Source organism: Schistocerca americana, chromosome 3 (assembly GCF_021461395.2).
Source record: "Schistocerca americana isolate TAMUIC-IGC-003095 chromosome 3, iqSchAmer2.1, whole genome shotgun sequence".
NCBI lineage: Eukaryota > Metazoa > Arthropoda > Insecta > Orthoptera > Acrididae > Schistocerca > Schistocerca americana.
The window spans coordinates 943,768,827-943,793,328 of NC_060121.1; the positions used below are offsets into that span (position 1 = coordinate 943,768,827).

A 24,502-nucleotide genomic window follows, 5' to 3' on the forward strand; every position below is an offset into this window, starting at 1 on the left:
TATACTTTAACTATATTCAATTTAAAACCAAAAATGAGATAGAGATTCAGTTGAGTTAACGAGTAACTTCAGCTAGTCTGTAACTCAGATCATTGTACAGCAATTTGTCATTCGGGCCATTGAAGAGTCCGGAATCATCTTCCCAGTTTTCTCCACCCTTCTTTGACAATCGCTAACAGAGTAGACACAACTATTTTATGTGTTTCCTTTTTCATAAAGAAACTGCATGATTTGCATGCCAGATGCAGCCGAGAATGCAGCTGGAGAGCACTGAAGTCACAAATTCCAATGAGGAGCATATTTAATGAAATATAGCAAGTCATTTCAAAGTGTGCAGCAACCATGACAAACACCACATCTAGAATGCTACATGACAAGAAACACATCCTGTGCGAGGACCAGTTTAGAAACTCTTAGGACATTACTGAACAAATGTGAAAATATTTAGTTTTCAGTGTTTGAACTGAAACTTTGGTTAAATATCTTCATCCAACAATTCACACAGTGAACACATACAATAAGGAATATAATGTAATTGTATATATAAAAAATTGTTGATGAACCATAAGATGTTACTGTTTTAAATATTTTATTTATTTGTGTTGTGTTAAATACATATATGTCTCCTAACATTGAACTGCTTTTGTCAGAGTGAAAGTTCACGATGTGAGCAACCTTCAGGAAACAAGTGCTGTACTCACACTAGAGGATGAGGTTGGGGCCCAACACCTCGCGTGGAGTGAGGATGGGCAGCTACTCGCTGTTGCTGCAAAAGGTGGAAATGTATTTGTTTTCCTCAGCCGGCTACCCCAGTTGTCTGCGACCAATGCATGTCGTGTTGCAGTTCTTACTTCCCTCACAGAACTCACTGTCTTTTCTTGTGATGCAGAAGGCAAGGTAAAATATCTTAACTGTTTCATAGTTTTGCAAACTAACACTTTCTATATGCTCTGTCATTGGCAAGCAAATGTAAATAGAAAATTATAAATTTTAAGTAGCCAAATGTTCTGATACATCATGTGTTGCTAAAGGAGGAAATCCATCATTACTCAATCTAAGAGTGGAAAAAGCTTGTATTCTAATTGGCTTGAAAATCATAGATAAAATGTGTCAAAACTGTTACTGAATGATATATTTTTTCCACTTGCTTCTCTTTTAAAGGTGCATGCCCAGGGCTTATCTTTGGGTTTTGAGGTCCTTCCTTTTGTCATGTTGCCAATGAATAGATATCTTACATCCTGGATTTTCCATTGTTTGATTTAGAATACGGAATTAAAATATGCCTAACATAACTGTAGCTGACATAATATGTGGCACATGAACTCACTGTGACACACTTGTCCCACACTTCGTTAATACCTGTGACTACCTGTAAATACCACAAGCAGCCCAATTAACAGAGGCATCTTCTATTTGGCAATTGGGTCATGATGTCATTGTTAGAGCATCAGACATACTGTAAATCATGACAGTATGCTTTTTAATTCATTTGATAATTCATGTATCATTAATTTGGGCTGAAGTTCAGTTTCATATGTGCTTAAGTGCATTAGAAAAAAGAATGGAATCAATCACAGAGCATCAGTCCTGTGTGCAAGATAATCATGCTTGTAATACATTGATTAAACTGGGATGAGGTGGGGATAAAAAATTACCAAAGTGAAAATTCAGTGAAATCTTACAATCGTGCTTATCATACAAAGAGATTGTATCTGGGGAATATGAATCTAGGCACTTAGAGACTTCTGAAAATAAGTTAACCATGTTGTCCCACACTAAGATACTTGTGCAACAAGAGTGGCTCATCGTCAGAAGAGTACATGTTCCGGACTTCCTGCAGACTCAGTTTTGCTGTCGTACAGATAACAGGTGTGTCACAGGGTGTGATTGAAATGATATGGCAGCTTAGAAATATACGCTAAAGTTGAAGAACGTGGGACGGTATGATTCTTGCTAGCAAAATGTCTAAATTGTACACAGAGTCACCATGAAATTTGGTGGTACACGGACCAAATCCGAGCTCGCATCTAGCCGTAGTGAAATTGTGCCACCAGTTTGACCAAGGTCACACAGACATAGATGATGCTGATCTGAAAGTTCAGATCTTACATCATGTGATTTCCATCTTTTTGGCAAGCTGAAAGAACATTGAGTGGATCTGTGACCAAGGAGTGGATTTCTGTTGTCAGTGGATTGAATGATTGCTGGAAAGTTTGGTCCATTCTTCACAAAGGCTTGGTGACTATGTTTGAAAATAGTGCCATGTATCTGTGTCACATTTAAGTATAGTGCAATTTTCCTTAACAGTTACTTGGCATGCCACAGTAATATGTAACTTGCTTCTCGAAGTCTCTTCATGTAAAAAGTAATACAAGTTTTTTTTAGTATCGGTGCTGTTATTTATTCATATTAGTTAAAATGTGGTCTTGTGTGGGAAACTAGGTCCTGAATCTAGTGCTTTCACCTTGTGCCGCAATTGAAATAATTCTGTTATGAAGTAAATGGTATCTAAAAAGTTTCCAAAACCAAATAGATCAGTGCTTATCTATCAGGTTTGATGCGATTATCTCTTGGGAAATATCCCCCTCAAACCTTTTTCTTTCACTGCGAATAAAAGGTGCATCTGGTGGCAGATATATAAACGGTGACAGTGTCAGCCGAAATTTTGGAAAGATAGAGGAAATTTTAGGCAGTTATGTGTAAGCCATATTGTTGCATCAGAACCAACAATTAATATGTGAACATTTAGATTAGAGAACCAAAGAAATTTTGTTTTGGGGCTGTGAGTCAGATATCAAAGTCATGTTCTTGCTATTGATGTTTGACTGTGGAGAGTGATGAATTATGAATATAAAATTAGGATCACATTATAGTGAAAGCAGGGACGGTAAATAGTACAAGGAAAATAGCATGTCAACATCGAGAGCCACTGATGAGGAGAAGCAAACATACACTGATGAGCTAAACCATCATGACAATGTGTGGTCCACCTTTGGAATGGAATACAGGTGTGATCCTGCATAGCATGGATTCAACAACTCCTTTGTACATTTTCAGAGGTAAATGGCAACAGATGTCTTTGCACAGGTCATGCATTCCCATAAATTACAGGTCAGTGTTTCATCCCAAGGAGGCCCAGGTGATTGTCCCCCTAAACATTATACTGCCCCCACTGGTCTGCCATGCAGGTTTCAAACAGTGGTTCACCTGTATATGACCATCAGTCTAGTGTAACAAGAAACATGATTATTATGACCAGGAAATACTTTTGCATTGATCCTTTGTCCAATCTTATGAGAACATGTTTGGGTCAATTACTGTGGAGCCTCATTTTCAACAATGTGCTCATAATAGTATGCTTCAAAACACTGATGCCTGCACCAACATTGTACTGTGTCATCAGATCCACCACAAATCTCTGCCTATTCTGCTTTGCAGAGCAGGCAAGCCTCCAACCTCTGTCTTCATTACATGATGAGGCATGGACATGCAGCACCTTGTTGTATTCTTGTGGTTTCACAGTCCTTCAACCACTTTCTGTAGAGGCTCACAATAGTAGCATTCAAGCAGCTTACCAGCTTCACTGTTTCTGAGATATGTTTCCCAAAGTGCCAGGCCATAACAACCTGTCCTTTGTCAGATTCTCTTAGGTCAATGAATTTCCCCCTTTACAGCCTATATTGTTATCAGAATGATTCTCCAATCATTTGTGCTGTGCTTATATACTTTGCTTACTGTGTCATGTGCCTGTAAGACTACTGGATGGCCTTCAATCTCATGGTGGTACCAAATTTTAACTGAGTATCTAGATTTTGTAGTCATGTGAGCCACATGAGAAAGCCTCACAGACCAAGTGTAGTGCATTTGGTTGTTTTTATCATTAAAATTTAATTTCAGTTCTACATGTATGTGTTCTGGTTCATTTTTTAAATCAGTTTGAAGCCCTTCTAAATCTACTGTCTCCTTTGCTGTACACTTTATTTTTCTTGGTTGAAGATTTAGAGTTATCTTTCCCTCATTCTAGTAATATTTATCTCACCTTGAAATAGTGTTTCCTATCATTCTACTTCACCCAGGAAAGAAGACGTTAAACTAGGTTTATGTCATCAATTAATAGGTTTTCTATAACTTTTTATTGAGTTTTCCATCATTATTGATTTATTTCTTTTTTTGTAATGCTATTTACTCTGTGGTATCTACTTCTGTTAAGGGACTACAGTGGAACCCCACTTTCCAAGGAGCTTCAAAAATATGGTGTAAAATGTGGAAAATTACATTTTAAGCTGTAAAAGTTATGTATAGGACACCCCCTTGCATTTTTGCACTTTATGTATGATATATGTACATAACAGGCATGAAAACAGTAGTCAGTCATGTGTTTATTATCTAATAGAGATTTATTATCTAATAAAAACTACTGAAGTAACTGTAATTGATAACTTTCTGGGGAGTAGTAACGTCTGACTCAATTTCATATGTCATAATTCAGGTTTTTGAAAGCCTGCAACTGTTATCCATTTGTTAAGTAATGAAATACTCCTCTACTTAAATATTTTTTCATGCTTAGCATGACACATTTCGAGAATTTTTTTCTCGTTGTAAAGTCAGATATGTACATAAGTATTTTGTGTGGTGTTTGAATATTTGTTATTCTGTGTCTCTTGCACTGTAGTTGTCTTTTTGAGGTTATCAGGTACTGTGCCTCCTCAGTTACGTAGAAAACCACACACATGCAAACTATCACTCACATTGTTTTTTGTGTAACATCACAAAATATACATACGTAAATACTGCACTTGACCACGAGAATAAATTCTCGAAACATGTTTTGCTCAACATGAAAAAAAAAAAAAAATGTAACCGGCACTTTGAAATGGTTGTGGTTGGTCATGATATTTCATTTGAACAAACCTAGTTATCCCATCAGCCACCATGCCAAGTAGAGCTTGGCAGTGGCAGGAGGTACGGCACGAGTTGTTCCAACTTTTACATGTTTACTGGTTCAGATCTGCTGAGTAGAATGCCCTGGTGTCTAGAGACTTAACTACTGGACAGCCAACATCATGCCAGTGTCATTTGATCTCCATGAACATTTTTTTGTAACGCGCAAATTGCAGGAAAATTATAAGTATGTTGACACAAAATCAGGTGCAAATCAACATCATGGGCATAGGAAATTTGACAGGAACAATAAAAAAATGTTGTAAATGGTGGGGAAACATTAATTCCAGGAACATAAAAGCGGGGTTATACTGTATTTGACTTCTGAGATATTTTGTAGCTATTACTGGGTTTGGCAGTCTCAGCTTTGGAATTTTATTGATTTGCTACATTTTTCTTCTTCTTCCCTTGCCTTTTTCCATTTTCTGCTACGAGACACCATCACTCCCCACCACTCAGAACAGAATCTGTGTACCCTGTCTTTGTGTTTCTAGAGTAAGTCTACGGTCAAGTGTGAGAACGTTTTCTAAACATTTGTGTATTGTGCATTAGAGGTGGAATGTGGGTGCCAGCCCAATATTTACTAGTTGAGTGTGGGGAAAGCAACTAAAATCTACATCCAGGCTGGCCATCTCACCAGCCCTTGTCATTAATCTGTGAGGCAGATTCAGTCCACAGCAGGCTCATCTCCCTGAATCCAAGAAGCAGCACTTCGTGCACTCAGCTATCCAGGCAGATCTGATCTGCTACTTTATGTTATCCTTACACTGCATTACCTTTTGAATATCATTAAATATATTTAATATATCTTTGGTCTCTTCAATGTTTCTCCCAGTAATTGTAAGGATGGTATTTTCAACATGGGTGTCATAATTATAGGTCATGTGGGCGCAGATTTCTGTAGATATCAACAGTAATTGTTATCCTGGAGATAAAAGCATGTGCTGTAGCATATATCCACAATAATAATTGCCTTTAGTTAAAAACTAAAGGATAATATCAGTATTATTATATGCTTATCGACAAATTGTGTTACCTGCAGTCAGTAAATAAGAGTGTACGAACCGGCATTGCATTTCTGTTGTAATGTTAGCTGAAAACTTGAAGTCTGTGGGCCCAGGTAAAGTTTAAGTGTGTTTCTGCATTTACCTTCTGGCTATGACCAGTTTAGCTGCACCCAACGGATCTGCACCTAGTGATATGTGTTGCCATGACATTATCTTTCGTGCAGTCTGTGAAGCAGGTTCTGGCTGACAGCTGTGGCCACAGGCTACCTAACTGGTACTAGTTGCCAAGTTTCTGCTGCCTTCACTTAACACTTTGTAATGACTGACTGACCATGCAATGTATGCATCAGTGCAAACATTTGTGTGAATGCTTTAATGAAATGCACACCATGGACAGAATTCCATGTAAGGTGAAACTAGATGATTTCACATTATTGCAAGAAGTCCAGTTAAAATCATCACTCAGGGAGAAATTTGCTTATGTGATTCATGACATAAGAAAAACATATAAATAAGGAAAACAAAGAAATAGGGGCTCATTTTGCATGTAAAAACCTGTATTCATACATTGGACCCAAAACTGGGACTTCAGATTTGTTAAAATATGCGTGAGGCTGGGCAAAGTAGTATAATCACTTTTTAAATACTAAGAGAGACGTAAACGTTTCTTGAAGTCCCACCAAATTTGAAGGTTGGTGCAACAAAAACTCTTGTGTTGTCAGCAAAGACATTTTATCTCTCAAAATTGCATGTGGAAACGGATTTCTCGAGATATTCAATTCCTTATTGATTATGCACTGATTGACAAGCAATTTTTATCTTATCCAACCACTATTTTGAGAAATTTAAATGACAGCGCTGCTCACCTGTATGGAGCTGTTTCTAGAGGGGCGAGGAATGTTTTCAATTATTTAGGAGAGGCAGTAACAGTCAATTATGTTCATATCATAAATGAACTACGTGGGAGGTGACACATTATATTAATTGTGAAGAAGGAAAATGTGTTGTGCACCAGAGATTTTGAGAGAGAGGTTTAAAAAACTTGAGGAAATATTGAACATGAACTGATAAAAATATTATGGTCATTCGATTTATTCAGAACTGTGCTAAACATCATGTTTGTTGCCAACAGAGGTCAACAGATTGTAGCAGCACTTCGTCAATATAAGAAACACTCTTGTTCAGCACACAGCCTCAATACTGTGTTGGAGCACATGACTCCAGGAGATATCAGAGATGAGAATAGTGATGTATGACGATTAATGAATTTTTGTCCAGCTGTCACAACTTTTTTTAAAGGATCTTGCCTTCAGAACTGGCTACAGAAGTTGTTAAAAGGAGATGTGGACATATTGTGGTACAGCAAACTAGATATGAAAGACCTTACAAAGTTTCATAAACAATACCACTTCCGTACTGTGCAATTCAGAATCAACTATGATGGCGGCCGTGCGGTTATGCCCCTCAGTGTGATGCTTACGTCACTGATGCTGCCTCCATCTGGTTCAGATTTGTAATGAATATTGTCACAGTTAGGCTAATCTCAGTTGTGCTCTCCTGACTATAATGCTCTTTTTGCCATGTGAGTCTTCCATGCATAATGCCAGGATCTTTTACAAAGGAATGATACAAGACTACAGTCCTGCCCCAATAAAGTCCCACAACTGACATTAGCTGTGATCTTAACTAACAGGTTATCATCAATCATTGCTTGACCACAAAAAAGAAATGCAGCAGCAGGAGCAAATGCAGCAAGTGACTTACCGTGTCCAACAGCATCTGTGTTGTTGCACAGAATAAGCTTTGCTAAGTGAACTACATTCATCTATACCTTTGATGTTGTCACACTCCAAATCAAACTTTAGTTCACTGTTATAAAATTCCATAACCTACATGCAAATAACTTCATACACACTGGTTGCATTTTGAGCAAACCGTGAAGCTTATTTATGAGATATGGGCTAGTGATTCTGATGCACATCCATCCTGTGTGACCCAGAGCTCCAGTAGCATAACTCTGGTGTTCCTGTCACCCTTCCCTCTCTCTGTGCCTCTGTAATGTCAGCCACCATCTTTTCCATGAAATTGAATGTGCTAAAGTTTAACTTGTCCTTGTTGACTCCCCAGTACTCGAATTACAAAATTGTGACTTTATATAATTTTTGTCACCGCTTCCTGCTTTATGCTAATTGTTTCTGACAGAATTATGTTTTCTTTGACAGAGGGCACTGGTAGGACCAGTCTACCTTTCCCGGTGTGGAAAGGTATCTGCCCATGGATACTTCGTTTTAGTTTTGTCCATCTCTTCTGGAGCTGTGTTCCTCCGCCTCCTTGTTTGTGCAAGTCACTGCACTCTCACGCTAGCACCTGCCTCTGCTCACTCTGCAAGCATTTGACACTGCTAATAATGCAATCTGTACGGGCTCACTTCAAACACAATATAAAATTGAATGGTGGTTTGCCCCTCTTAATTAAACCCTCTATAAATTCTGTTTCATTGCTCATTCAACAATGACATTTGCTTCTACAATAATTGATTACTCTTATTTATGGATGTTACAGATTAAAAGTAGCAAGAGTGTGGAATTTGTGCTTATCACATTCCCATGTTTCATGTTGACAAAGAGATGCTGGAAGGTGTAATAAGCTTTCTGATACCATTTAAAAATGTCTCCCTCCAGATATTTGTAGTATTTTTAGTATTCTCAACAACAACATTTAGCTTAAAATTAACATTTGTGAAATTTTATGAAACTTAATAGTGATGGTATGGTAAGTGCCTACCTATACTTTTAACACACATGACAGTAATATTAATCTAGAACTAGCTGTTCCAGCTTGTGACAGTCTTGCTCTCTCTGATCAGTCAAATGGGCCATTACAGCAGAGGCACCCGTCTCTCCCCCATCATGACAAAAAGATGAGAAATGCAAAGTTAAATTACAGGAGTCAACACACTTTGTTACACACCTTCCCAGCCATTGCTTCTTAGGCATTCACATCTCTTTCTGTTGCCACCATAATTTATCATTGGTGATATCAATTTTACCATGTCCTGGTGTGTATCTCCTATCCAATTATATGTTACTTCCCTGCTTAATCACTTGAATCACCTTTGTTGTTCTATCTCTGTGCCTTCCTTAGATTTTAGGGTCTTGATGATTATCAGCCACATAATGCAGTGTGTGTGTGTGTGTGTGTGTGTGTGTGTGTGTAATAAATATTACAATTAATTTTCCCTGTGCAGTAAGAAGTGACAGAGAGCAGTTTCAGTGGATTGGATACTATTCAGCTAGAAGATCAACTCAGTTGCCTCCAAGTCTTTGTGGTGTGTACATCACACCTGGTGGGAAAGTGTGTTCATTGCTTGCATTAAGAGTCAAGATGCAGCAAACAATCGAATGACATTGTACTGTCTAATTTTGTGCTGAACTGAACAAGTGTGCTATGTAAGCATATTCGAACACTGCTTTCCCCCAAAACTTACCAAGGTTAGAGCAAAGTCTACAAAGAAGCCATGGATTACTCGAGGAATAGGGGTATCTTGTAAAACAAAAAGAAAACTGTATGTGTCAATCCGCAACATTTCCAATGTTGATGCTATAGCACATTATAAGAAATACTGCAAAATATTGAAGACTGTAATACGGATGTCCAAGCAAATATATTACAAGGAAAAGATAGTCATATCAGATAACAAAATAAAGACAGTATGGGATATAGTGAAGGAGGAGACCGGTAGAACCAGACATGAAGAGGGACAAATAGCATTAAGAGTAAATGGTACATTGGTGACAGATGTGTGTAGTGCTGCAGAACTTTTTAACAAACATTTTATAACTGTTACTGAAAAGATGGGGTTGTCAGGTTCGGTAGATGCTGCTATGGAATACCTCAGACCAGACATTTCAAGTAACTTCCATAATATGAATTTGACCCTCACTACCCTGACAGAAATAATGTCCATCATAAAATCTTTAAAATCAAAAACATCTAGTGGGTATGATGAAATATCAACAAAGTTAATTAAAGAATGTGATTCTGAGCTAAATAACATATTAATCTATCTGTGTAACCAGTCGTTTATCAATGGAATATTTCCTGAATGGCTGAAATATGCGGAAGTTAAGCCACTATTTAAGAAGGGAGATAAAGAAATAGCATCAAATTTCCATCCAATTTCACTGTTGCCAGCATTCTCTAAAATTTTCGAAAAAGTAATGTGCAGTCGGCTTTATAACCATCTTATCTCAAATAACATACTGTCAAAGTCGCAATTCGGATTTCTAAAAGGTTCTGATATTGAGAAGGCTATCTACACTTACAGTGAAAATGTGCTTAATTCATTAGACAAAAAATTGCAGGCAACTGGTATATTTTGTGATCTGTCAAAGGCATTTGACTCTGTAAATCACAATATCCTTTTAAGTAAATTAGAATATTATAGTGTAACAGGAAATGCTGCAAAATGGTTCAAATCTTATATCTCTGGCAGAAAACAAAGGGTGTTATTAGGAAAGAGACATGTATCAAGCTATCAGGCATCATCCAACTGGGAACTAATTACATGTGGGGTCCCACAAGGATCCATTTTGGGGCCCTTACTTTTTCTTGTGTATATCAGTGACCTTTCATCAGTAACATTACCAGATGCCCAGTTTGTTTTGTTTGCCGATGATACAAACATTGCAATAAATAGCAAATCAAGTGTAGTCTTAGAAAGATCAGCTAATAAAATATTTGTGGACATTAATCACTGGTTCCTAGCCAATTCTTTGTCACTAAACTTTGAAAAAACACACTACATGCAGTTCAGAACTTGTAAGGGTTGTCCCATGAGTATATGTCTAACATACGATGACAAGAAGATAGAAGAAGTGGACAGTGTTAAATTCTTGGGATTACAGCTTGATAATAAATTCAACTGGGAGGAGCACACCACAGAACTGCTGAAGCGTCTTAACAAATCTCTGTTTGCAATGCGAATTTTGTCAGACATAGGGGATATAAAAATGAAAAAGCTGGCATACTATGCTTACTTTCATTCCATGTCATATGGGATTATTTTTTGGGGTAATTCATCAAGCCAAGCTAAAGTTTTCCGGGCACAAAAACATGCAGTAAGAGTTATATGTGGTGTGAACTCAAGAACATCCTGCAGAAGCCTGTTTAGGGAACTAGGGATACTAACTACTGCTTCCCAATATATTTATTCCGTAATGAAATTTGTCATTAAAAATATATCACTTTTTCAAACCAACAGCTCAATTCATGGAATCAATACTAGAAATAAGAATAATCTTCACAAGGATTTAAAGTCACTTAGTCTTGTACAAAAAGGTGTGCATTATTCAGGAACACACATTTTCAATAACTTGCCAGCAGCCATAAAAAGCTTAAAAACCAATGAAATTCAGTTTAAGAGAAGCCTAAAGGATTTATTGGTGGTCAACTCCTTCTACTCCATTGATGAATTTCTCAGTAAAACCAACTGCTTTGTGTATAAGTACAATATAACTTCTGCACAATTTCAGTGCAGTAATGTGTTCATTGAAAATGTGTGTGTGTGTGTGTGTGTGTGTGTGTGTGTGTGTGTGTGTGTAAGTACAATCAAACTTCTGCACCATTTCTATGCAGTTATGCGTTCATTGTAAATAAGTATTATAGTAGTTGTATTACATGTTTATTACCTTATAAATAAATAAAAAACATTTTTATTTTAAATTCAGTGCATTAGTATTTGTAAAATGACTCTTTCATATAGTGTTCATTAAAAAATGATGATCATTCCACTTGGGACCTGTGGAATGGTACATTAGCTTATTTGTTTTAGTTGTAAGTATTCGTCATGTATTGTTGTTTTTCTGACATGTTCCACTTCCTGGAGGACTTCCTCACTAAGGAACAATTGGAATGAAAGTAAATCTAATCTAATCTAATCTTCATATGCTGTGATCCTTCTAAATATAGATTCATGCTGAGAATACACATTTTTGAGTGGCATAAAAAACTTGACACAATCTGGGAAAATATTGAAGATGGACAGTGTACTGGAAATCTGACACCTCAGATTGATAAATATGGGGCCAAAGTGCAAGGTATTTTTGGCTGTGATCACCGATTACATTTGATAGCAGAGTCACTAGATTTAATGAATTTCTGTGTGCACAGAGTTGTGATTATGGATTTGCAAATGTGGACATGGTCCATGGCACTGATACTGAATGTTTTGTCAGAGGAGTAGAAGGAAAATTGTGCGACGATTTATCAGCAATGGTTGAAACATTTGAAGACAGTACCAAATTTTTTGCACAGATTTATAACTGGTGATGAAACTCAGATTTCACGTTATAATCTGCAGATGAAAAGGCAAACCACTGAGTATAATACAAATACTCCTAGGTCCAAAAAAGACATATGTGGGCAAATCAGGAGTTGTTTTTAATGAAAACAGTGTGGACTACAAGGTATTTGTACCTGCTGGACGAAATGTGAATGGCAAATTGTGGGCAGGTATGCTCCAAAGTTTGAGTGTTATGGTCTATTGTGACTCAAGGGAGTTCACCAATATGTGGATACTCCATTGTGATAACACATCCAGTCATAAATTGTTAACTGTGAGAGATGCTCTTGCCAGACACTTATGGCAAGACTGCCTCAACCACTCTGCAGTCCAGATTCTCCCCCCACCTCCCTCAATCTTTCATTTGTTCCCTCAGATCAAAAGGAGCCTGAAAGCATCATTTTGACTCAGAGAAGGGGAACCAAGTGGATTTGAGGGGGTGCCTAACTGAGCTTCTGTTTGGTGACCAATAGGAAGTGTGAATATTGGAAACAATGCTGGCAGCCGTGTGTTGATGCCAGAGTCATATTTTATAATAAAATCTCCAGCAGATTTGTATTAATGATCTAGGTCCAGTACTTACAGGAAAGATCTTATGTAGTTGTCACCAAACACAAGCTTAGTTGTCCTTTCCTTGATTTTCAGTACTCTTTTATATAAGATAAACTTCTTACTTTATTTTGGATGTTCTGTTTGTATAAAGTGTGTTTTACACTGATTGTTAAAGTTTATTAAATTATGCTTTCATGAAGTTTTTCTTCACAGAGTAAGGCATCAGGAGTTGTTGAATTGGCAGTGGAGCCAAATTTCATAGCCCTGGGTCCATACCACTGTGCAGCAGGCATGAACAATCATGCATGGTTTTACGAGTTGGGACAGCAGCCAGTACAGAGTTTATCAGAGCATCAGTATGTGGGAACTGTCAACAGTCTCCAGCTAGGACCTGAATATGCCTCAGCTCTTACTGAGGGGAAAGTGCAACTGCATCTGGTGAGTAACAGTTTTTAAGTGCAACTGCTGCTTGTGGCAGCTGAAAAGCAAACTCTAGGAATTTGCATGCTTTGCATGATTTCTGTTTTCCTGATGGAGCTATATTAGTTGCTGGTGAATATTTCATTCTCATTTTTTGTATTTGTAAAGTGGCATTGGAATTGGTAAACTATGGAGTATGAGTGTGAGTTTGAATTCCTAGATAAGCACATTTTACAAAAGATTGCTATCTGTGCTGCTGACTGTGGATGGGAGGTGAAATTATACAGATTTTGTTTGAAAAATTTCAGACACACACACACACACACACACACACACACACACACCCCTACCCCTACCTCTTCCACTGCATAGTAGCTAATTATAAAGGATATTTGTTTTATTGTTTTAACTCAGAACAACTAAATATCTTAAAAATATGCCTCATATGAAAAAATCCCAGATGAAAAGTTAATATTTTCAAAGGAGACATCTCTGTGCTAAAACTGGCCTCCCCATAACCCCCTCTGCCCCTCTGGGGAGATCAAAATTTTATTTTCAAATGGGAAGCCCCTCTCTTTATTGCATATTCTGATTCCACACCAAAAAATACCTAGGATTTATCTGATAAATTTTGTTCAGTTTGTGGTAGATGGCCCTGTATTGACAAAATTTGGTTTTTCTCGTTTTTGCTATTAAGAACTGACTCATTTGATTCTACTTTACATTTTTGATAAAAATGTAAACATTTGTTCTAGATTGTTATTATTATTGTTAAAAACTTAATCGGTTTGTAAATTTGATTTTACAGTTTCACATTTAGTCAGGCAAATAAGCTACTTTTAACGTAACATAACTGATTAAAGTGTGTACTTCCATACAACCACTGTAACTTCTCTTACTATCATGTCTGCTATTTCATTTTTATCTACTTCTTCTTCAGTTTCTCTTGTATGACTCTGTACATATTGCTTCCATATTCCAACTTTCCTCTCCTCGATGTCCATTCTGCTGTTTCTATGTTCTGAAGAAAAGATTGACAGCATGTATCTTCTCTGTAGTTATGCATGCTTCTACAGCTTTGCATCTAGCCTCTAGCCATCCCTGCTTAGTCATTTTCCACTTTCTGTCATTTCCCTTTTTAGGTGACTGTATTCCCTTTCGTCTCCTTCCTTTACAGTATTTTTATATTTTCGGCATTTATCCTCTAGCCATCCCTGCTTAGCCATTTTGCACTTTCTGTTGTTTTCCTTTTTTAGGTGACTGTATTCCCTTTTGCCTCCTTCCTGTACAGCATTTTTATTTCTTCAACTTTTCTCAACTAAATCCAATATTCTTATTTTATCCAGGGCATTCGACTAGGTGTTTTCTTGAAACCTATGTGATTCTCTGCTACCTTTCCCATTTGATTTCTCAATGCTACGCATTCATCTTTTGTTTTGTTGTCTTCACCTCTTCAGTCCACAATTGTCTAATTCTGCCTCTTAAACTTCTAACAGCCTCTGAAGCTTTCAGTTTATCCAGGTCTCATCACCTTAATTTCCTATTTTTTTTTTTCAAGTTTGTTCAGTTTTAATCTACAATTAATAAACAATAAATCATGCTCAGAGTCCACTTTTGCCCCTGCAAATGTTTTACAGTTTAAAATGTGTCGGGCTATATATAATCAGTCTGAAACCTTTCATTGTTCCCAGGTTTCTTGAACATATACAACCTACTTTTGTGATTTTTAAAAGGTCTGTCAGGCAGCTTCCTCTTTCATTCACCTGTCACAATTAAATTTTCATCTCTCTTAACTGTCTGACAAATTTCTTTTATTTCATCATACATTCTTTCATCTGCGGAACTTGTTGATGTACGAACTTCTACTATTGTGGTAGGTGTTGGCTGTGTATCTTGGTCAGAATAATGTGTTCACTGTGCTATTCATGTAGCGTCCCCACATTCCTGTTTTGTTATTCATCATTATCCCACTGCTATATTACCCCTGTTTGATTTTCTGTTAATAACCCTGTATTTACATAAGCAGAAGCTCTCTTCTCTTCATCCTAGTGTCACGTTTCACTAATTTCCATTATTTCTAACGTCAACCTGTTCATTTCCATTTTTAAATTCTTTAACTTACCTACCTGATTAAGTAATCTAACACATCACACACTGACCTGTAGAATGCCAGTTTTATTTTTGCTGATGTACCTCTAACTAAATGAAACAAAGTTATTTAATTATTTTTCCTGCCTTTCTCTCCCCCCCCCCCCTTTCACCCCCATCCAAATATTGCCAATTGCCAATAAACTATTACCAGCAGTCCTTGCTAGTATAATCATATAAAATTTCATTCCCTACATTAGACAGGTCAGTTTTACTGACCCAGTAACTGAACAAGATACATTAAAAATCATGAGCCACAAAATCATCTTTCTCATGTAGAGTTGACAGTATCTCAGATTATTTATTAAAGAATATTTCTGTGGAAATTGTTTTACCCCTGTGTAATGTGATTAACAACTCAATAAGTGGAGAGTGTTTCCAGAAGTATTAAACACCTCAAAGGTAAGTTCAACCTTCAAGAAGGGGGATGTATATGGTGTAAACAATTATTGCCCTTTTTTTATTACTCACAAGTATTCCTAAGGTAATTGAGAATCATATTCAGTCATATAACAGCACTTCTAACAAAAAAAATAAGAAAAAGGGAGGTTGTTGACCAAACATCAGTTTGGATTTGAGACAAAATTTTCTGGAGTGGACTGATAGCACACATCAGTGGGACTGCCATAGAGACAAACTGCTAAAAAAACTGGGCAGTCTCAGCCATACATTCAGAATCCTCAGGCAGTCATGGGATATAAACACTGTAAAATGTTTGTGTTATGAACATAACACATTTTATAATAACAAATCGCATCCCTGTAATCACTGATACAGAAAACTTTTCCTCATGCAAACAAGACTAATGAAAATAATATAGAGTGTACCCATGCAATAAAATACTAATGCTACAATCAAAGAACTAAATATGTTGTCAGTGTTGTGTATTTACATTCCAGAAACAAACTCTACATCTAAATGATTACTTTGCATTCATACTTAAGTGTCTGGTTTAAAGTTCATAGAATTACTTCTATACTATTTTGTGACTGTTTCGCTCTTGAGTAGAACATGGGTAAAATGAACACCTAAATTCTTCTCTTATTTTCTTACAGTGGTCATCTCTCCATAAGTAGGTGATAGTGATCAAAATATAATACAAAGACCTGCCGGTTTCAATGTCACTTTGTTTTCTTCTACGTTTCACTGCCAGGCGCAAGAGCCGTACTATCAACAGTTAATTTACAAAATAAACCTTACGCACAATCCGTAGTTGCTGTACAAATTGGAGAAAATATATAGCAGAGCCATTGGTGGGGAGGCTTGCATGCCTCAGCCATACAGATAGCCGTACCATAGGTGCAATCACAATGGAGGGGTATCTGTTAAGAGGCCAGACAACGTGTGGTTCCTGAAGAGGGGCAGCAGCATTTTCAGTAGTTGCAGGGGCAACAGTCTAGGTGATTGACTGATCTGGCCTTGTAACACTAACCAAAATAGTCTTTCTGTGGTGGTACTGTGAGCGGCTGAAAGCAAGGGGGAAACTACAGCCATAATTATTCCTGAGGGCATGCAGCTTTACTGTATGGTTAAATGATGATGGCGTCCTCTTGGGTAAAATATTCCAGAGGTAAAATAGTCCCACATTCGGATCTCTGGGCGGGGACTACTCAGGAGGACATCATTATTAGGAGAAAGAAAAATGGCTTTTTTTGGAGTGTGGAATGTCAGATCTCTTAAGCAGGCAGGTAGGTTAAAAAATTTAAAAAGGGAAATTGATAGGTTAGAGTTAGATATAGTGGGAATTAGTGAAGTTTGGTGGCAAGAGGAACAAGACTTCTGGTCAGAGATGAATACAGGGTTATAAATACAAAATCAAATAGGGATAATGCAGGAGTAGGTTTAATGATGAATAAAAAAATAGGAGTGCGGGTAAGCTACTACAAACAACATAGTGAACACATTGTTGTTGCCAAGATAGACATGAAGCCCATGCCTACCACAGTAGTACAAGTTTATATGCCAACTAGTTCCACAGATGACGAGGAGATTGATGAAATGTATGATGATATAAAAGAAATTATTCAGATAGTGAAGGGAGATGAAAATTTAGTAGCCATGGGTGACTGGAATTCGATAGTAGGAAAAGGAAGAGAAGGAAACGTAGTAGGTGATTATGGAATGGGGTTAAGGAATGAAAGAGGAAGCCGCCTGGTAGAATTTTTCACAGAGCATAACTTAATCATAGCTAACACTTGGTTCAAGAATCATAAAAGAAGGCTGTATACATGGAAGAGGCCTGGAGATACTGGAAGGTTTCAGATAGGTTATATAATGGTAAGGCAGAGATTTAGGAACTTGGTTTTAAATTGTAAGACATTTCCAGTGGCAGATGTGGACTCTGACGACAATCTATTGGTTATGAACTGTAGATTAAAACTGAAGAAACTGCAAAAAGGTGGGAATTTAAGGAGATGGGACCTGGATAAACTGAAAGACTTCGGCCTGACATGGCTGCTTGTCCTGTTCCAGAGGTTGCCCCTCAGTCTGCAAGATCCGGGCAGTCGCAGAGGGTGGGCTTACTGGTAGTTGGGAGCTCCAACGTCAGGCGCGTAATGGGGCCCCTTAGGGAAATGGCAGCAAGAGAGGGGAAGAAAACCAATGTGCACTCCGTGTGCATACCGGGGGGAGTCATTCCAGATGTGGAAAGGGTCCTTCCGGATGCCATGGAGGGTACAGGGTGCACCCATCTGCAGGTGGTCGCTCATGTCGGCACCAATGATGTGTGTCGCTATGGATCGGAGGAAATCCTCTCTGGCTTCCGGCGGCTATCTGATTTGGTGAAGACTGCCAGTCTCGCTAGCGGGATGAAAGCAGAGCTCACCATCTGCAGCATCGTCGACAGGACTGACTGCGGACCTTTGGTACAGAGCCGAGTGGAGGGTCTGAATCAGAGGCTGAGACGGTTCTGCGACCGTGTGGGCTGCAGATTCCTCGACTTGCGCCATAGGGTGGTGGGGTTTCGGGTTCCGCTGGATAGGTCAGGAGTCCACTACACGCAACAAGCGGCTACACGGGTAGCAGGGGTTGTGTGGCGTGGGCTGGGCGGTTTTTTAGGTTAGATGGCCTTGGGCAAGTACAGAAAGGGCAACAGCCTCAACGGGTGTGGGGCAAAGTCAGGACATGCGGGGACCAAGCAGCGATCGGTATTGTAATTGTCAACTGTCGAAGCTGCGTTGGTAAAGTACCGGAACTTCAAGCGCTGATAGAAAGCACCGAAGCTGAAATCGTTATAGGTACAGAAAGCTGGCTTAAGCCAGAGATAAATTCTGCCGAAATTTTTACAAAGGTACAGACGGTGTTTAGAAAGGATAGATTGCATGCAACCGGTGGTGGAGTGTTCGTCGCTGTTAGTAGCAGTTTATCCTGTAGTGAAGTAGAAGTGGATAGTTCCTGTGAATTATTATGGGTGGAGGTTACACTAAACAACCGAACTAGGCTAATAATTGGCTCCTTTTACCGACCTCCCGACTCAGCAGCATTAGTGGCAGAACAACTGAGAGAAAATTTGGAATACATATCACATAAATTTTCTCAGCATGTTATAGTCTTAGGTGGAGATTTCAATTTACCAGATATAGACTGGGACACTCAGATGTTTAGGACGGGTGGTAGGGACAGAGCATCGAGTGACATTATACTGAGTGCACTATCCGAAAATTACCTCGAGCAATTAAACAGAGAACCGACTCGTGGAGATAACATCTTGGACCTACTGATAACAAACAGACCCGAACTTTTCGACTCTGTATGTACAGAACAGGGAATCAGTGATCATAAGGCCGTTGCAGCATCCCTGAATATGGAAGTTAATAGGTATATAAAAAAAGGGAGGAAGGTTTATCTGTTTAGCAAGAGTAATAGAAGGCAGATTTCAGACTACCTAACAAATCAAAACGAAAATTTCTGTTCCGACACTGACAATGTTGAGTGTTTATGGAAAAAGTTCAAGGCAATCGTAAAATGCGTTTTAGACAGGTACGTGCCGAGTAAAACTGTGAGGGACGGGAAAAACCCACCGTGGTACAACAACAAAGTTAGGAAACTACTGCGAAAGCAAAGAGAGCTCCACTCCAAGTTTAATCGCAGCCAAAACCTCTCAGACAAACAGAAGCTAAACGATGTCAAAGTAGCGTAAGGAGGGCTATGCGTGAAACGTTCATTGAATTCGAAAGTAAAATTCTATGTACCGACTTGACAGAAAATCCTAGGAAGTTCTGGTCTTACGTTAAATCAGTAAGTGGCTCGAAACAGCATATCCAGACACTACGGGATGATGATGGCACTGAAACAGAGGATGACACGCGTAAAGCTGAAATACTAAACACCTTTTTCCAAAGCTGTTTCACAGAGGAAGACCGCACTGCAGTTCCTTCTCTAAATCCTCGCACAAACGAAAAAATGGCTGACATCGAAATAAGTGTCCAAGGAATAGAAAAGCAACTGGAATCACTCAATAGAGGAAAGTCCACTGGACCTGACGGGATACCAATTCGATTCTACACAGAGTACGCGAAAGAACTTGCCCCCCTTCTAACAGCCGTGTACCGCAAGTCTCTAGAGGAACGGAGGGTTCCAAATGATTGGAAAAGAGCACAGATAGTCCCAGTCTTCAAGAAGGGTCGTCGAGCAGATGCGCAAAACTATAGACCTATATCTCTTACGTCGATCTCTTGTAGAATTTTAGAACATGTTTTTTGCTCGCGTATCATGTCATTTCTGGAAACCCAGAATCTACTATGTAGGAATCAACATGGATTCCGGAAACAGCGATCGTGTGAAACCCAACTCGCCTTATTTGTTCATGAGACCCAGAAAATATTAGATACAGGCTCCCAGGTAGATGCTATTTTTCTTGACTTCCGGAAGGCGTTCGATACAGTTCCGCACTGTCGCCTGATAAACAAAGTAAGAGCCTACGGAATATCAGACCAGCTGTGTGGCTGGATTGAAGAGTTTTTAGCAAACAGAACACAGCATGTTGTTATCAATGGAGAGACGTCTACAGACGTTAAAGTAACCTCTGGCGTGCCACAGGGGAGTGTTATGGGACCATTGCTTTTCGCAATATATATAAATGACTTAGTAGATAGTGTCGGAAGTTCCATGCGGCTTTTCGCGGATGATGCTGTAGTATACAGAGAAGTTGCTGCATTAGAAAATTGTAGCGAAATACAGGAAGATCTGCAGCGGATAGGCACTTGGTGCAGGGAGTGGCAACTGACCCTTAACATAGACAAATGTAATGTATTGCGAATACATAGAAAGAAGGATCCTTTATTGTATGATTATATGATAGCGGAACAAACACTGGTAGCAGTTACTTCTGTAAAATATCTGGGAGTATGCGTACGGAACGATTTGAAGTGGAATGATCATATAAAATTAATTGTTGGTAAGGCGGGTACCAGGTTGAGATTCATTGGGAGAGTGCTTAGAAAATGTAGTCCATCAACAAAGGAGGTGGCTTACAAAACACTCGTTCGACCTATACTTGAGTATTGCTCATCAGTGTGGGATCCGTACCAGGTCGGGTTGACGGAGGAGATAGAAAAGATCCAAAGAAGAGCGGCGCGTTTCGTCACCGGGTTATTTGGTAACCGTGATAGCGTTACGGAGATGTTTAATAAACTCAAGTGGCAGACTCTGCAAGAGAGGCGCTCTGCATCGCGGTGTAGCTTGCTGTCCAGGTTTCGAGAGGGTGCGTTTCTGGATGAGGTATCGAATATATTGCTTCCCCCTACTTATACCTCCCGAGGAGATCACGAATGTAAAATTAGAGAGATTAGAGCGCGCACGGAGGCTTTCAGACAGTCGTTCTTCCCGCGAACCATACGCGACTGGAACAGGAAAGGGAGGTAATGACAGTGGCACGTAAAGTGCCCTCCGCCACACACCGTTGGGTGGCTTGCGGAGTATCAATGTAGATGTAGATGTAGATGTAAAGAACCAGAGGTTGTAGAGAGTTTCAGGGAATGATTGACAAGAATGGGGGAAAGAAATACAGTAGAAGAAGAATGGGTAGCTCTGAGGGATGAAGTAGTGAAGGCAGCAGAGGATCAGGTAGGTAAAAAGACGAGGGCTAGTAGAAATCCTTGGGTAACAGAAGAGGTATTGAATTTAACTGATGAAAGGAGAAAATATAGACTTGCAGTAAATGGAGCAGGCAAAAAGGAATACCAACGTCTCAAAAATGAGATTGACAGGAAGTGAAAAATGGCTAAGCAGGGATGGCTAGGAGACAAATGTAAGGATATAGAGGCATGTATCACTAGGGGTAAGATAGATACTGCCTACAGGAAAACTAAGGGGCCTTTGGAGAAAAGAGAACCACCTGTATGAATATCAAGAGTTCAGATGGAAAACCCATCCTAAGCAAAGAAGGGAAAGCAGAAAGGTGGAAGGAGTATATAGAGGGTCTATACACGGCTGATGTACTTGAGGACAATATTATGGAAATGGAAGAGGATGTAGATGAAGATGAAATGGGAGATATGATACTGCGTAACGAGTTTGACAGAGCACTGAAGGACCTAAGTCGTAACAAGGGCCCGGGAGTATACAACATTCCATCACAACTACTGATAGCCTTGGGAGAGCCAGCCCTGACAAAATTCTACCATCTGGTGAGCAAGATGTATGAGATAGGTGAAATATCTTCAGACTTCAAGAAGAATATAATAATTCCAATCCCAAAGAGAGCAGGTGTTGACAGGTGTGAAAATAACTGAACTATCAGTTTAATAAGTCACAGCTGCAAAATACTAACACAAATTCTTTACAGATGAATGGAGAAACTGGTAGAAGCTGTGAACTTGGGGAAGATCAGTTTGGATTCCATAGAAATGTTGGAACACGTGAGGCAATACTGACCTATGACTTATCTTAGAAGAAAGATTAAGGAAGGGCAAACCTACATTTCTAGCATTTGTAGACTTAGAGAAAGCTTTTGATAATGTTGACTGGAATACTCTCTTTCAAATTCTGAAGGCAGCAGGGGTAAAATACAGGGAGTGAAAGGCTATTTACAATTTGTGCAGTAATCAGATGGCGGTTAGAAGAGTCGAGGGGCATGAAAAGGAAGCAGTGGTTGGGAATGGAGTGAGACAGGGTTGCAGTCTATCCCCCTTGTTATTCTATCTCTATATTAAGGAAGCAGTAAAGGACACAAAAGAAAAATTTGGATTAGGAATTAAAATCCATAGAGAAGAAATAAAGACTTTGAGGTTCGCCAATGACATTGTAATTCTGTCAGAGACAGCAGAGGACTTGGAAGAGCAGTTGAATGGAATGGACAGTGTCTTGAAAGGAGGATATAAGATGAACATCAACAAAAGCAAAACGAGGATAATGGAATGTAGTCGAATTAAGTCGGGTGATGCTGAGGGAATTAGATTAGGAAAAGAGACACTGAAGTAGTAAAGGAGTTTTGCTATTTGGGGAGCAAAACAACTGATGATGGTCGAAGTAGAGAGGATATAAAATGTAAACGGGCAATGGCAAGGAAAGTGTTTCTAAAGAAGACAAACTTGTTAACATCAAGTATAGATTTAATTGTCAGGAAGTTGTTTCTGAAAGTATTTGTATGGAGTGTAGCCATGTATGGAAGTGAAACATAGACAATAAATAGTTTAGACAAGAAGAGAATAGAAGTTTTCGAAATGTGGTGCTACAGAAGAATGCTGAAGATTAGATGGGTAGATCACATAACTAATGAGGAGGAATTGAATAGAATTGGGGAGAAGAATAATTTATGGCACAACTTGACTAGAAGAAGGGATCATTTGGTAGGACATGTTCTGAGGCATCAAGGGCTTACCAATTTAGTATTGGAGGGCAGCGTGAGGGTAAAAATCTTCGAGGGAGACCAAGAGATGAATACACTAAGCTGGTTCAGAAGGATGTAGGTTGCAGTAGGTACTGAGAGATGAAGAAACTAGCACAGGATAGAGTAGCATGGAGAGCTGCAGAAAAGCAGTCTCTGGACTGAAGACCACAACAACAACAGCAACAGGAGAAAGTTGGTGACTGAAATTTCATGAAAGATCTTGTCATATCAAAATCCCCCTTTTTTTAAAAAAAAAAAAAAAAAAATGATTGCCACTCCATCATGCGTATCGCACTCGCAACACTCTCTCTCCTATTTGGTGATAGTACAAAATGAGCTGCCATCTTTTAACTTGACTGATGTCCTCCGAGAGTCTTGTTTGGTAAATGTACTATACAATACACAGCAGTAGCCTGGAACCATAATGTATGCAAACTCTTTAGTAGATTTGTTGCATCTTCTAAGTGTTCTGCCTATAAATCAGTCTTTAGTTTGACTTCTATGTTATCTATTTGATGGTATCAATTTAAATTGAAACTTTGTGCCAGATTAAAGCTGTGTGCCGGACTGAGACTTGAACTCTGGACCTTTGCCTTTCATGGGCAAGTGCTCTACTGACTGAGCTATCCAGGCATGACTCACAAACTGCCCTTGCAGCTTTACTTCGGCCAAATCCCATCTCCTACCTTCCAAACTTCACTGAAGCTCTCCTGGAAGGTAGGAGATGAGGTACTGGCAGAAGTAAAGCTGTGAGGACTGATCATGATTCGGCTTGGTTAGCTTAGTCGGCAGAGCACTCACCTGCAAAAGGCAAAGGTCCTGGGTTCGAGTCTCGGTCCAGCACACAGTTTTAATCTGCCAGGAAGTTTCATATCAGTGTACACTCTGCTGCAGATTGAAAATCTCATTCCCAATTTAACTTGTTTGTAATTGTAATCCTTAGGTATTTGATTAAAGCAACAATCTTTAAATGTGTGTGATTTATCATGTAGCCTAAACCTGAACAGATTTTTTAAGTACTCTGGAGGACTCCACAATTTTTGTTGTTTAGTATAAATTGCCACTTTTCACACCATACAGACGTTTTTTCTCAATCATTTTGCATTCAATTTGATCTTCTAACAGCTTTACTAGTTGATAAATGACAGAAACATATACAAACAATCTAAGAGAGCTGCTCAGATTGTGTACTAAATTATTTATGTAGATTACGAATTGCAGGGGGAGGGGGGGGGGGGATGTCTATGACATTTTCTTGGGGAT

General features: G+C 38.9%; 1 protein-coding gene across 1 annotated transcript in view; it reads left to right on the forward strand.

The window, feature by feature from the left end:
• LOC124606815 (WD repeat-containing protein 19) overlaps positions 1 to 24,502 on the forward strand; it is a 303,209-nt gene that overhangs the window by 136,849 nt on the left and 141,858 nt on the right. The window contains exons 7-8 of the mRNA XM_047138882.1: positions 651 to 897; positions 13,057 to 13,281. Coding sequence (XP_046994838.1) covers positions 651 to 897; positions 13,057 to 13,281 — 472 coding nt within the window. The remainder of the gene's footprint in view (positions 1 to 650; positions 898 to 13,056; positions 13,282 to 24,502) is intronic.